The 14,874-nt window shown below is 43.7% G+C and overlaps 1 protein-coding gene across 3 annotated transcripts in view; it reads left to right on the plus strand.

Moving 5' to 3' along the window:
• The window catches only part of NDC80 (NDC80 kinetochore complex component), a 78,093-nt gene that overhangs the window by 62,336 nt on the left and 883 nt on the right, over nt 1-14,874 (plus strand). For 2 of the 3 annotated variants that reach the window (XM_085850528.1, XM_085850527.1), the window contains 3 exons: nt 2,231-2,361; nt 10,477-10,560; nt 12,813-12,915. In XM_085850528.1, the coding sequence (XP_085706654.1) occupies nt 2,231-2,361; nt 10,477-10,560; nt 12,813-12,915 (318 nt within the window). The remainder of the gene's footprint in view (nt 1-2,230; nt 2,362-10,476; nt 10,561-12,812; nt 12,916-14,874) is intronic. The other variant, XM_085850529.1, reaches the window with a different exon arrangement.

Below are 14,874 nucleotides of genomic sequence, written 5' to 3' on the forward strand. Positions count from 1 at the left end.
TGGACTCTCGCGAGGAAGCTGCGCCTACGCTGATTGGCTGACAAGGGGCCAGTCATCTTCCAATCATACATCGTGCTTCCTACCAGCGCGGAGGTCCATGAGGAGAACGGGAAAATGAATACACAGATTACAGGGGGAACATTGCAAATTGTGTGGAGCGGAAATGGGGTTAGACGCGAACATTGAAGGGAGAGAAGAGCTTCTAAATACCTCATTCGACACTTCCTCTCTAATTGCATTAATTATGTCACACTTGTGCGAACATGCACAATGAAATACTCCCTGTATTACAAACTATTCCCCATTTACACCTTCAACCGTTCCTGTGACAATCTTCTTGTGGCAATTATATTTGAGGGTAAATAAAACTTTAGTAGAACAATAGTTATTTCTTCGCGTTTGTTTTGACAAGTGTGAATTGCTATTTGTTCAATAGATATGTGTACAGTAAGGTGTTTGCTTCCCCTACCCCACTGTTTTGTCCTCCCGTATTCAAAGCTCTGGCTGTACGTTTTTAGTGTTCTTATCCTTTGTTTCCATGCCCTTACAAAGTGCACACGAGTGCTTTGCGGCTCGATTCATGAGAATATGCAGGTGTGGTGAATTTGCATTGAGGAAGTTGGCAATACCCTTACCACAGGGCTGATGTATGGGGTGAATTTGCATTGAAGAAGTCTGCAGTTGGCATCACCATGAGAGCAGCCGATGCGAGGCCAAATCGGCAGTTATCTCGTGAGCGTTTTTCTGTTAAACGGCTGTTTGAGAGAGTGACACAGAGAGGCACAGTCGATTCACCTGCTTCAACTGCTGTAGATATATATATATATATATATATATATATATATATATATATATATATATATATATATATATATATATATATATATATATATATATATATATATATATATATATATATATATATATATCCCGCCCGATCCTCTGGATGTGTGGAGCTGAAAAGATTTCATCCCGAAAAGGCCACGAGGGCTTTGAGGAGGCCACAAATTGACCTCTTGGCGTTATCGTTTCTTATTTGTATTTCCTGTGCTGTGTTCTCGTTGAGTGAGTGGAAAGTCCTAAGATAAGAACTGTGAAGAAATCTGCGATTTTTGGTTTGTTCGAGGACTGTGAAGGTTTATAACCAGGTTTATTTACCGATTCATTTCGTTTATTGAATACGAGTTGTTATTGCTTCAAGTAATCCTTCTCCCATGCCATTTAATTGTTAAATAAATGCACCTGGTTTCGTTGTTGGATTCTTCTCATTGTGGTGATCTCATTGGGTCTTATTTGCTGATTTTGGTATCGTTAGATGAGTTGGCTCATTCCGGTTCGGAGAGCTCGTGATCTGTGGTTGCTCGCCTGGATTATGAAGGTCGCGAGCACCTATCGACGCGTCACTCGGTTAAACACACGGTCCCAACAAGTATTGTGACATGACCAATAGGTTCGGGAACTTGCTCGGGCTGTGGACTTAGCTGGGGGTTGTGGTCGTTTTGACACGACCCCACGGAACACGAACCGCATAACCGGAACGGTCCCGTGGCTGTTGCAGTGTCATTGTATAATAGCTACAAGCCAAACCCACGCTCCGCGCCAAGTTTCTAAAGTAAGGGTTTGTTCGGACGTCAATATATCCAGTGTTCACAATGTGATTTATAGAATTTCTTTATATACAATGTTTCTTGTTACATTTTTTGTGTCAAATGCACCTTCTGAGGTCGTCAACATGTGCGGAAGAGGGTTTTACATTGCAGACGCTGTTTTCTAGGAGTGGCATTACACCTCTCAGAGGTGACGGTCTGTCGACGACAGACGTAATGACGTCAGCGAATGACCGATGATGTCATGACGTCATTACGCCTCTCAGCGGTGACGTCACACGTCGCCATGCAAACAAATGTAAAAATTAGAAAATCGCCAAAAATTTCCAAACCTGTCCGTCTGGCACGATCTCACATAGCCAATGCTGTATATTAGACCACAGACCACCCGCATGCCAAAAGTGGCGACAATCCGTTTGGCAGTTTCGGAGGAAATACGTGCACAAAATATGGCTTAGCGTATTAATATAATAATAATGGGTGGATGGAAGGTAAATAATGTTTCATAAATCCTTTTGATTTGCTGTTTATTCTGCAAGGTTTCATTTTGAGTTACTATCATCTGATGTTTGCCTCTGATCTTCAGCCAGAATTTAACCTTTATCTAACTGTGATCACATCAGGATTCAGCTGAGGAGGAGAGGCGTTGTGTGGCTGTTGAGCAGGAGTTGAAGGAGCGCTTGTGGAGTAAGCGTAAAGACCTTGGAGTTGAGAAAAACGAGGCACAAGAAAAGGTGACTGCTTCAAAAACAAGGTAAATTTGACCTTCGTCAACATAACTGCAGATGGCTCTGAAAATGACATTAAAAGCAAGAATAAAATTGACCTTTTTATACATGGTCGAGGTTCGTGGAAGAGCTAGTACTAGTACATGGATGGGTGCAACAGGACAAGAGGAACAGTAGAGACGGGGGAAACACCAACAGCAGAGTTGAAGGCCAAAATAGAGGGAGACTTGGACAAACAATGGGTATGGGGAGGAATGTGGGGGGGGGGCAGGAAAGGATGCATGGGGTAGACAAGATGGAGACAGAAGAAAACTCTCAAGAGGGAAAACTGGAGATTTGGAAGGAGAAGAGATTATGATTGGGGGTGGGGTGGGGTGGGGGGTCAACATGAGTAGAAAAGATCATGGTTTTGGATTGGGGGAAATTTGAGATGGTGGTGAGCAGCTGTCTTGAAGACCTGAATGAAAGATTGAGATTTAAGAGGATGTGGAAATTGGTTCCACAGGCAGGAAAAAAGAGGAACAAATGAGTGAAGGTGAGCAGTGATCCTGGATTTAGGTAGTTTCACCAGGATGATGATGGTGGACTCTGTGTGCTCTGCAGGAGACTGGGGTTTGGGAGGGGGGTAGGGTGGGCGAGACAAAACGTGGAAAGAGCAGAGGCTGCAAGATAAGAAAGGAGGAGGTAGAAGACAGAGAGACCACCGATCTGTCTGTGATGGTGAAGTGATAGGCCTTTAGATTCAGCTTCAATGCGGGAGATTCCAATAATCTTGAAGGCCTTGTTTTTTACAGTGTCAAGCTGAGCAAGATGTAAGGCAGGATAGCCAGAACAAAGGGAAGAGCAGAACTCCATCAAGCTACAGATGAAAGCCTTGTTGGTGGATTGGAGTTTGTGTGTGCCAAGGAAGGACTTTGTACGACGGAAGATGCCCAGTTGGTGGCTGGCTTTGGAGGTCAACTTTGAAATATGCTTTTCCCAATAAAGATTATGGCTGGTAGTGAGACCGAGGAGTTTGACTGAACTTTCTCAAGAGGATTGTGAAGAAAGTGGATAGGAGGGTTTGCCAGACGGTCCCTTCGGAGACCGTCCCTTCGAAAATGAAAATAAAAAATCTGAAAACCCACTCCGTGGGAGTACCTTCTGTACAGCTTCCTTTCGCAGGGCAGCTCAGCGGATGACGGGATTGGGGCAAAGCCTTCGGGGCCCCCAATCTTTGATGATAAGGAAATTGCAGGGTAACATTCCCAGGTCAGATTGTGGGAGACTGTGTTGGGGTGGTGCTGAGGTGTTTTCCACCAGACGGCGGTCTCCTTGGGTTAACCTGAAGCAGTCCCTTTGTGTGGGTGCCTGGAATGTCCTATCTCTCAGAGAGGATGATCAAAGGTCTGTTATCATCTGAGCTCAAGCGTTTGGACATCGGCATTGCAGCACTCTGAGGTTCAGAGGCCGGATTGCGGCGAGATCATGGCGGGTGGTTACAACTACGATTGTTCTGGTCACTCTGATTGTTACCATGCCAAAGGAGTTGCTGTAGCTGTGTCCAATTAGCTGACTCCAATGTTAATTGAGGTAACACCGGTCAACTAGCGTATTATGAGACTAAGGATTCGTCACTGCTTGGGTGTCATTTCCCTGGTCTCCGGATATGCTCCGGCGAAGGTGAGTGATCTCACCGTGAAGGATGCATTCTACGCCACGCTTGAGTCTGGTTGATCAGTGCCCCAGGTGAGATACTCTTCTAGTCTTGGGGGATTTCAATGCATCAATTGGAACTGATAGGGATGGTTATGAGACGTGTGTTGGTCTCCATGGGTCTGGAACTGTGAACCAGAATAGCACTATGTTCCTTGACTTTGCAAAATGTCGTGGACTTAGGGTGGCTGGTTTATGGTTTCAGCGCCCACAAGCTCATCGCTGGACTTGGTATTCCAACTCTGGGGGTGTGGCAAAGGAGATTGACCATGTGCTCATTGATGTCGGCTTGAGGATGATCCAGAACTGCAGGGTCAACCGGAGTGCTCAGTTCCTCGATACTGACCACCGGTTTGTAGCAACTCTTAAGTTGCACCTTAAATCCAGGAGAATGGTACCATCCCAGCCTTGGCTGGATGTTGGCAAACTCAATGATGACAGCGTGGCTGAGGAGTTTGCGAACGGGCTGAGTGGAGATTTGGGGGTCTGGTTGCTTTGGAGGATCCTGAAGAGTTGTGTTGTGCCTTCAAGACCACCGTCCTTGATGTTGCCGGTAGATGTCTTGGTACTCACCAGAGGGCGAAGAAGAATTTTGTCTCTGAAGGGACACTGGATACCATTGACCAGAGTCACAGGGCCAGGCTGAATAGCAGAGCTGAGCTGTTCAGGGAGCTGAGTCGTAAAACTGTACGTGCACTAAGGGTGGACAAGGAGGCCTGTGTGCGAGGAATCTGTAAGGGAGTAGAGCATCACCTGTGGTCAAGTGATTCTCGTCCTGCTTAAGACCCAGTCACACGTTGAATACGTTATGGGTAAGTTTTGATAACATTGAGAGCACGCTGAAAAACACTGCCATACGTCGTTGTACGCTGGCTTTAAACGTTGTACTTTTCAGTTGTCCTCAAATTTTTGCATGCTTGAAATTTCACGACGTATGCCGGCGTATGACTCGCATGTTCCGCTATGCTGGCCACAAGTTGTATGCACGGTCTGAGATCGTTGACAGATGTCAACACATGCTACTTGTAAGTTAATCATAAGTTGAGACACGCCGAGGTAATGTTTAGCATACCCGAAACTTATTTCTAACCTATGATTAACGTGTTGTTGGCACGTTACGCGAAGGTTGCCACAGGTCGACAGACGTTACTTTTAAGTTACTCATAGGCTGAAAGCCGTCGGTATAATGGATCGTCCTTGCGTCAGCATCCACGGCCACGGCCAGGACACTTATTTGCAGCATTCTTCAAACTTTTCTTCGGCATGACGAGGATGTTCACACTTCGATGTCGAGCTTGGCTATGATTCCAATTGTCCATCGGCAGTGTCTATTTAAAATAGTTGAGTTTGAGCGTTTTAACACGTTCAGAAGAAACGCTTCAAATTTCCAAACCCCAGCGTCAAAAAACAAAGGCGAGTGACAGCAATTTAAATCGTTCATTGTAAACAATGAAAATAGTTGAGTGGTACCGTTTAAAAGTCGTTGAGTGTAAAAAAAATCCAATTGTTGAGCGCAAGCGTCTACTTTCAATAGTGGAGTTTGAGCGGTTTAGCACGTTCAATAGAAACGATTAAAATTACCGAGCGCCAGCGTCAAAAAACAAAGGCGAGTGACAGCAATTTAAATCGTTCATTGTAAACAATGAAAATAGTTGAGTGGTACCGTTTAAAAGTCGTTGAGTGTAAAAAAAAAAAAATCCAATTGTTGAGCGCAAGCGTCTAATTTCAATAGTGGAGATGCAGCCATATAAATTGTTGAGTGGTAGCCTATGAATAGCAAACCCCACGTCACCGGCAAAGATAAACTGCCGCACGATATGGATAAGTTAGGCTATCGTTGGGCATAATTTGTGAACGCCGGCTACACGATAATTATTCGTTGGTATACCGTATCTATAAGTTATCGAAGCGCTCTATGCACATTATTAGTTCATTGTGCATTTGTCCAACCCGTTATGAATAGACCTAAATCGTAAAAACAAGTCATAGCTCATTGTTGAAAAAGCCCCATAAAAAATTAGCCGCGAAGAACTTTGAACAATGGTGCAAAGATGTCTCCTACCCGTGGACACGCGGATGCAAGGAGGATCCATCATAACCCACACCCTCCCCCTCACACTCACCTACTACTGCCAACATGAACAAACTACTACTAATACTGATACTGCTACTGTTACTGCTGACATGGACATCGACTCAAAAAGGACTCGAAAACACTGTTGGGTTACCCTTTTATGAACACCATTTTTATATACCAATTCCCAAAATCGCTGGGAACACGTCTTTATATGGCAGTTGTAAGTTAGAAACACATTCATTTATTTTTTTTTTGTCGACCGGAAGACGTCATTGGAATACGTCTACATACGTCGATGTGTGTTGGGACTACGTAAAGAATTGGTTCTCTGGAAAGGGAAGGGTCATCGCCAAGACTGCAACAACTACCGGGGGGTGACGCTGCTCTCAGTGCGAGGCAAGGTCTTTGCTTGAATAATTCTTGATAGGGTTTGCCACCATCTGCTTGAGCACCAGCTTCCAGAGCAATCAGGCTTAACACCAAAGAGGTCAACGATTGACCGTATCCTTGCTCTTCGGGTCCTCACCGAACGCAGACAAGAGTTTCGGCAGGGGCTGCTTGCAGCCTATGTTGATCTCTGTAAAGCGTTTGATTCAGTGAATTGGACTGCCCTCTGGAGGATTCTTGGGCTTTGTGGGGTGCCACCAAAACTGATCGATCTGATGTCTGAACTATACTATGGTACTGAGAGGGCTGTGAGATGTGGTGGTACCATCTCTGACTTATCTCCAGTTGTCACTGGATTTCGTCAGGGACGTGTACTGCCCCCCCCCCCCATACTTTTCAGCACTTGTATGGACTGGATTCTGGGGAGGATGTCTGAGAGATCTTGCTGTGGTGCATCGTTTGGGAATGTCAAGATCTCTGACCTTGATTTCGCAGATGATGCAGTCATCTTTGCGGAGACTCTAGATAACCTTTTGGGTGCCCTCGAGGTGCTGAATGAGGAGTCGGAGCCGCTGGGGTTACGGGTTTCCTGGGTCAAAACTAAGATCCAGACTTTCAATGACATCTTGGATGCTGCTATTCTGTCTGTACCTGTTTGTGTTGAGGATGTTTGGGTCATGGAGAAATTCACTTACCTTGGCAGTGGATTTCATGTCTCTGCTGGCTGTGAGCCAGAGGTCAACAGACGTCTGGGTTGGGCCTGGGTAGTCATGGATTAACTGGATCATGGGGTGTGGTGCTGCCGGTACCTGTGCAGGAGGACGAAAGTCCGAGTCTTCAGATCCTTGGTGCTTCCAGTCTTGCTCTTTGGATGTGATACTTGGACTCTGACCAGGGATCTGAGATGGACTTGATTCCTTTGGAACCAGGTCTCTTCGGAGAATCCTTGGCTGTCTGACAAGCGGTTGCTGAGAGAGACTCAAATAAGATTTGTTACCTGCATAGTCTATGAGCATCAGCTGCGGCTGTATGGACATGAGGGTCGTTTTCCTGATGCTGATCCTGCTCACCAGATTCTCTCAGCGAGGGAGCCTCGTGAGTGGAGGCGGCCAATGAGCCCCCCACGTTCCTCGTGGTTGCAGCAGGTTGATCAGCATCACAAGGAGATGGGGATGGGCCAGGCATCTGCCTGGCGGATTCCCAGACAGAGGCTCCTGCAGTACCAGCAGAAAGTTGGACTCAGCGACGTGCTGCTCTGGCACTTGCTCCCATACCTGACCTGACCTGACCCTCAAAGGGAGATAGTGAAAGTTTGAGATTGGTCAGGGTTGAAAGACCTTTTTCAATTGTTTGACCAGCTTGTGATTTTGTCATGATATGAAGAGAGGGAAGAGGCTGCAGTCTGCTTGTCTGAAGGATGAGGATGTCACGGCAGAGGTTGGCGTCATCAACAAATAGATAAAGGGGATTTTCCAGAGTCAGAGAGATAATTTATGAATACCAAGATACATCAGAGACAGACTTAACTCGAGGGGGAGCACTCGGGAGAGTGCATAACCTCCGCCGCCAATACTGCTGGGTCACTCAAGTGAACCTTGTATCTTATTCATTAAATGTGATGTCAACAGTGCTGACAGTTAGTTCTTTTCTCCATTTTTTTGGGGGGGGGGGGGTGGGGGTTGGAAATTACTTAAAACATGTAGAAATGCAAAAAAAAAGAAATCGAAATTTTGTTGAAAAAAAGTTGCAAAGTTTTTTTTATTTTTTTTTTCTCAATTTTTTTTGGGGGGGGTGGAAATCACTTAAAACATATAGAAATGCAAAAAAAAAATTGGGGGGGGGGGGGTTGGAAATCACTGAAAACATGTAGAAATGCAAAAAAAAAAATTTCCCCTCAATTTTTTTTTTGGTGGGGGGGTTGGAAATCACTGAAAACATGTAGAAATGCAAAAAAAAAAAAAAATTCTCTAACAATTTCTTTTTTGGGGGGGGGACCAAGTCCAAAATTTTATGGCATGATCCTTGGCCCATACCTAACCCCCCCACCAAGTTTCTTCGAAATCTGTCGGAGTTTTTTCCGTAATACTGTTCACAAACAAATAAATGACCCGTATCTTGCCAAAAGGTGACTACGTGTGACTTCTTTAAGGTCACACTGAGGTGAACAGAGCTGCTATCCACCAAGAGCGACTCCTTGAGGAATATCTGCCTACGAGAGATTCCGATGAGAATCGTTCTACAGAGTAACCATGAAAAATACGCTTTTGCCTCATAACGTCACCAAATGACGTCATAATGTCTCAAGCTTGACATCTAGAAAGCACTCATCGAGGTGTTCAATTTGAGGTACCACACGATATGGTTCCTAAAACTTGAAAATTTGACCTTGGGGTCAAATATGTTTGACCTTCGGCGCTAACCAGGTCAAGGTCAAGGCCAATCGCTGAAGGCGCTGAAGGTCAAGGCCAATCGCCACCAAAAATTAATCAGCTGGGCGCCAGACCATGAACTATATTCCCATGAAGTTTGAAGACGATCCGATCAAAATTACTCAAAAAATAAGGGTTTCGTCGACTCCCCCTGATTTGCGACAGTGACCTTGACCTTTGACCTTGACCTTCAAAATTTTGTGCGCTGAAAGGGACCTCTATAGGCCTCTGATATGCGAAGTTACAAAAATTTCCAATGATAACTGTGCTCTGCAGAGTGATTTATACGTGATTACAGACCAAAAAAAACAAAAAACATGAAGGTCAAGGCCAATCGCCACCAAAAATTAATCAGCTGAGCGCCAGACTATGAACTATATTCCCATGAAGTTTGAAGACGATCCGATCAAAATTACTCAAAAAATAAGGGTTTCGTCGACTCCCCTGATTTGCGCCAAAGTGACCTTGACCTTTGACCTTGACCTTCAAAATTTTGTGCACTGAAAGGGACCTCTATAGGCCTCTGATATGCGAAGTTACAAAAATTTCTGATGATAACTGCTCTGCAGAATTTTTTATACATGATTACAGACAAACAAACAAACAAACAAACAAAAAAATAAATAAAAAAACATACAAGCTGACTAACATATCTTGCAAAAACTTCGTTTTGGCAAGATAAAAACAAAAAAAAACATACAAGCTGACGAACATATCTTGCAGAAACTTCGTTTTGGCAAGATAACATACAAACAGAAAGGGGTGAAAACGGTAACCTCCATCCATCTTCGAAGATGGCGGAGGTTAACAAGGTTGCACAGGTTTTGGAGGAGTGAGTTAAGTTTGAAAGTTCATTCTTAAGGTTTGACAGATGTTGTTTTCTGGCTCTCCTGAGAGTGCACACACACCAGTTGTGGACTTGTTGGAATGCAATAAGATTGCCTTTGGTCAGATTAGCCTTCCAGGAAAAGAAGGCAAGTTGTTTCAGACAACTGACTGACCATATGATTCAGTGTACCATGGGCAGGAAGGAGGTTAGGGAAACTCGAGATGCAATTGTATGAATTTGTGCATCGAGAGCAGGTTTCTGTGTAAGAATTCCCAGGCTGAGTTAACATCAGGAGCAGTGGATATGGGAGACCAGTCCTGAAGAGAGAGGGCTGCTTGCAGATCCTGCCAATCTGCTTGGGTGAAATCCCAGACTTGCCAGCATTGAAGCAGCTTTCTGAGATTAGCCAGAGAGATGTTGACTTTCACAAGCATATGATCAGATGAACCAATTGGAGCTAAGGTAGAGCAGGAGACATTTGTGGGAAAGTTAGTCATCACCAAGTCCAGAAGAGAGGATTTGCCATTGGGAGTAATCTGGATGGGAATGATCACAAATCGAGTCAGTCCCATGAAGTCACAGAAGTCCTTTGCTAAATTGACATGGTTGGTGAAAGAGGTATCAACATCCAGCCAATTTGCATGGTGACAATTGAAATCGCCACATATGGGGAAGAGAGAGAGTTGGGATGAGTGGTTAAAATGGTCCATGTTGTCTGAGAGAGATGTAGATGGAGTCATCACTATTCGGAGGACGGTACAACACAGACAAAGAAGAGGTGGGAGCAGAGGGGAAGTCGTGGCCAGAGGTACTCTTGGGGGTTTGGAGGTGTAAGATCGGTACAAGGGCAGTGAGAAATTGAGTTCTGATGTAAAGTTCTACTCTGCCGCTGGGGTGTGGTCAGGCCTATGAAATTGGAAGGGCCAAGAAGAGTGAGAATTGTTTTGCATTATATGTCCCCTTCCAGTCCCAATGAATACTCGGAAGATAAAAAAAATTGTTTGCATTTATTGCATGCTCAAGCCGAGACTGGAACCAAAATTGAGACTTTCATATTAAGAAAAAAAAATCACCCAATGTTCGTACATACATGAAGCAAAAATGTGTGTACAACTTGTGTGCATATATAATACATCGTGGTTTTATATACCTGGGATCATTCCAATTCCATTGGGCCATGGACTGACACCCAGGTCTAAGGCCTGATGCCTGCCGATCTGTGCTGCTTCGTGCAATAGCAGTGCATGATTTTATTTTGGTGGAGTCAAGCCAGCTTTCCAGCCAATGGGTGCAAAGCAGTGGGGTGGAGTCAGGGCAGCTAAACACTGACCCATGTATAATATGTGATATTTTCTAAATCTAAAAAGGGCACAACTCTGTGAAAAATTGAACTCTTTCTGAAACTCATACTTGTTCTGTAACTTATAATAAAGCGATGTACCAAGTTTCAGTTAAATATGTTAAAGGGTATGGAAAAAAAAAGTTGGGAAAAAAACCACAGGTGGATTGAAAAACAGATGGACAGACGGAGAACAAACTGAGAGTCTCCTCCGGTGAAAATGGTCGGGGACTAGTGACCAGTGAGAGACACTAACGAGTCAGATGTCCTGTAGGAGAAGGATTCTGTTCAACAAATGATCGGTTTATCAGCAGCGGCCTGGATTGAGAGATCTGTCAGGTTGGAGCAGAGACCTCCACACAGTTAGAGATGAGGGGGAGGAGTCTTTGGGAGGATCGAGCGTGTGGAGTGCGGGCGAAGGATCGAGTGTGTGTGGGGTGCGGGCGAAGGATCGAGTGTGTGTGGGGTGCGGGCGAAGGATCGGGTGTGTGTGGGGTGCGGGCGAAGGATTGGGTGTGTGTGGGGTGCGGGCGAAGGATCGAGTGTGTGTGGGGTGCGGGGGAAGGATCGAGTGTTTGTGGACGAAGCTCAGAGCTGACAAAAACCTCAGAAAAATAATCCTTTTGAAGAAGAAGCAGAATAAAAAAAAAAGACATTGTTGTGGAGAAGCAGAACATGTGCAGCATTTGTGAAGGAGAAACAGGGGTTGAAATGCATTCTTAAAATGATTTTTTTTTAAAGAAAAGCGTTTATATTTAATGTGGTTTCCGTTTGCAGAGAAGAGGGGGTCAGGTAAAATAGAGCCAGTAGCAGAAGGAAATTCAACAGAAACAAGAAAGAGCAATTGGAGATTGCAGGCCCTCGCCAGGACTTGTTTTGTGTGGTGTTTGTGCAGTGTATTTTCTGTGGTGTTTCTGTACTGGTGTGTTACGTAATTAATAATAGACATATAACTTGAACTGCCACTTCATAACTGCTGGGAGTGATGACAAGGTACCAAGATGTTCCACTTTGATGCAACCCCGCTGAATAATACAAAACGTCATGGGTCAGGGTTAGGTGTCCTATGACACCTAACCCTGACCCATGACGTTTTGTATTATTCAATTGAATTTAGAATGGGATTTAAATAAATTCATTTCGAATCAAATGGAAGACCAAACAGGTACACTCCTGCATTGGAGTCATCAGAAGGAACCCGAACAAGCAAAAAGCAAAGATGAAGTCATCAGGAGGAACCTTGATAGGATTTGGGTTTCAGCTGCTACTCCTCTACCTTCAAATCCATCCATTCGCAGCCAAGTGAGCCTGAGTTAAAGAAAAATCAAAATCAAAGCGAACTCGGATTCAAAAAACTTCTGTGTGCCAGCCCATGTAACCGATTGGGTTTGAATGTTAATGTTTCAAAAAAAAGAAATGATTTGCATGTAAAATTTGTCACAAAACAGTTTGACAATGAACGTGGTTTTTTTTTTATTTTTTTGTTGTTGTTTTTGACATCATAAAACTCGTTTGATGAATTTGTTGAACTGAGCGGTCTTCTTATTCACATCTGTGGCATTTAAATAAAGAATATTGTTTTGGGGCATGTTTATGGGATATGACTCCCTGTTTGAGAACTTGTGGGCACCTGCTTCATTGTACTGAGCAGAATATGCCTTGAAAGCATGGCTCCACACAATTGGAAAGCTGTTTGGATGTTGTGAATGTTACTATTTTAGGTTGCATGACATGGTGGACAAGGGGCCTCAGATAAGAATGAACAAGCAGAATCAACTTATTGGAGGGATGGATATGGTGATACGCCATTTCCAATTTGTGCAGGTTTGTTTGGTTTTTAAAATATTTTTTCTATCCCTGTTTGACTATAAAGTGCATTTAAGTTCTTTGACACAATGAAATGTTTTAATTTTATTCAATTGTTTGCACATTGGCTCAAATGGCAATTATTTTCTCAGACATTTGCATATTCTACGATTAATCAGAAATAAAATTAATATGCAGAGTGAATTGTGTGTGCGTGTGCGTGTGCGTGTGCGTGCGTGTGTGCACGCTTGATCAGCTTTATGATGGTATTCTGTACATCTCAAAAACGTATGGACAGATTCGGACGAAACTTCGTGGACAGGTTGGGTGTGTGACAAAGACTAATTGTTTTGATTTTGTTGAAGATCTGGATATGGACCTGAGAATTTTTAAAGTGATTCTTCACCATTAAGAGATTTGGGATAAAAACGCACGATATCTCAAAGTTGTGGACGGACTATGAAAAAACCTGGTGGATGAGTTTGTTGGTGACAGGAACAAGGCAATTAAATTTTGGTTCAGGTACGGATGCAGCCCCAACCTGTCAGTGGGATACAAAACATAAACTGTTCTGCCTGGCGGAGGTATGCGCTCTACCGAATACTGTTCTAGTTACCTCCATCACTGAAGGTGGAAGGAGGTTATTTATGTTTTCACCACTGTCTGTCTATTTGTTTTTGTTTGCTTGTGTGCAGGATATCTTAAAGTTTTGATGAACTTGGATGAAGTATGGTGGGCAGGTTAGGTGTGTGACAAGGATGAACTGATTAAATTTTGGTGAAGATTCAGATCCTGATCCAGCTATTAGAAATGTTAGTGATTCTTCACCATTGAGAGATAGGGTTAAACCAATATATAGCACGATATCTCAAAAAGTTGTGGACACTTTGGTGTGTGACAAGGAAGAATTGATTCAATTTTGGAGAAGATCCCAATGCGATAATTTTTCGCTCACCTGGACTTTAGTCCTGTGAGCTTATGTGATCGAGCAGTGTCTGCAAGTCGGTCAGTTGGTCAGTCGGTCAGTTTGTAAACATTGACTCATGTGAACCAAACACAATTTCAATGAAACTTGACCACAACCTCCATCACCCATGTTGTACTGAAGTTTGTTCATGGCATTAAAAAAATCAGTGTCTTAGGGAGTCTGCGGGGAAGGAGGGGGGCGGGTTGAATGACTTTTGCTTCTGATCCAGGTGTGCTTCAGGATGCATGGTCCGATGTTTTTTTTTTTTTTTTTTAGGTGATTCTTCACGATTGACAAATGGAGCTAAGCCAAATTATACAGCAGGACATCTCAAAAAGTTGTGGATAGGTTGGGTGTGTGACGAGGACAATTGGTTCAATTTTGGTGAAGATCCGAATCCGAGAATTTTTATGTGATTCTTCACCATTGAGATGAGGCCAAAAACTATGTATAGCATGATATATCAAAACTTTATTAGGCCCGATATGTTTGACTGAATCAATCATCGTGTGGCAGAGGTATGCGATCTACCAAGTGCCCTTCGAGTTACCTCTGCCATCAAAGGTAGGAGGAGGTTACCTTTTCACTCCTGTCTGTCTGTCTGTCTTTGTGTGCAGGACATCTCAAAAAGTTACGGACGGATTTGGATAAAACTTGGTGGACATGTTGGGTGTGTGACAAGGATGAATTCATTCAATTTTTGGTGAAGATCCGAATCCGGATCGGCATCTGATAATTTTTTTGGTGATTCTTCACCATTGAGTGATGGGACGAAAAACGATTATACAGCACGATGTCTCAAAAAGTTGTGGACGGATTCGGACGAAACTTGGTGGATAGGTTTGGTGTTTGACAACAAATTGATTCGATTTTGGTGAAGATCTGAATACAGATTCAGATATGAGAATTTTTTAATTCCCAGTGATTCTTCACCATGATGGGGCCAAAAACGATATGTAGCATGATGTTTGAAAAAATTTCCTGCCCCTGATATGTTCAACTTGATCAGG

This window comes from Eptatretus burgeri, chromosome 12, assembly GCF_056783735.1.
Source record: "Eptatretus burgeri isolate ZD-2024b chromosome 12, Ebu_testis_v1, whole genome shotgun sequence".
Taxonomy (NCBI): Eukaryota; Metazoa; Chordata; class Myxini; order Myxiniformes; family Myxinidae; genus Eptatretus; species Eptatretus burgeri.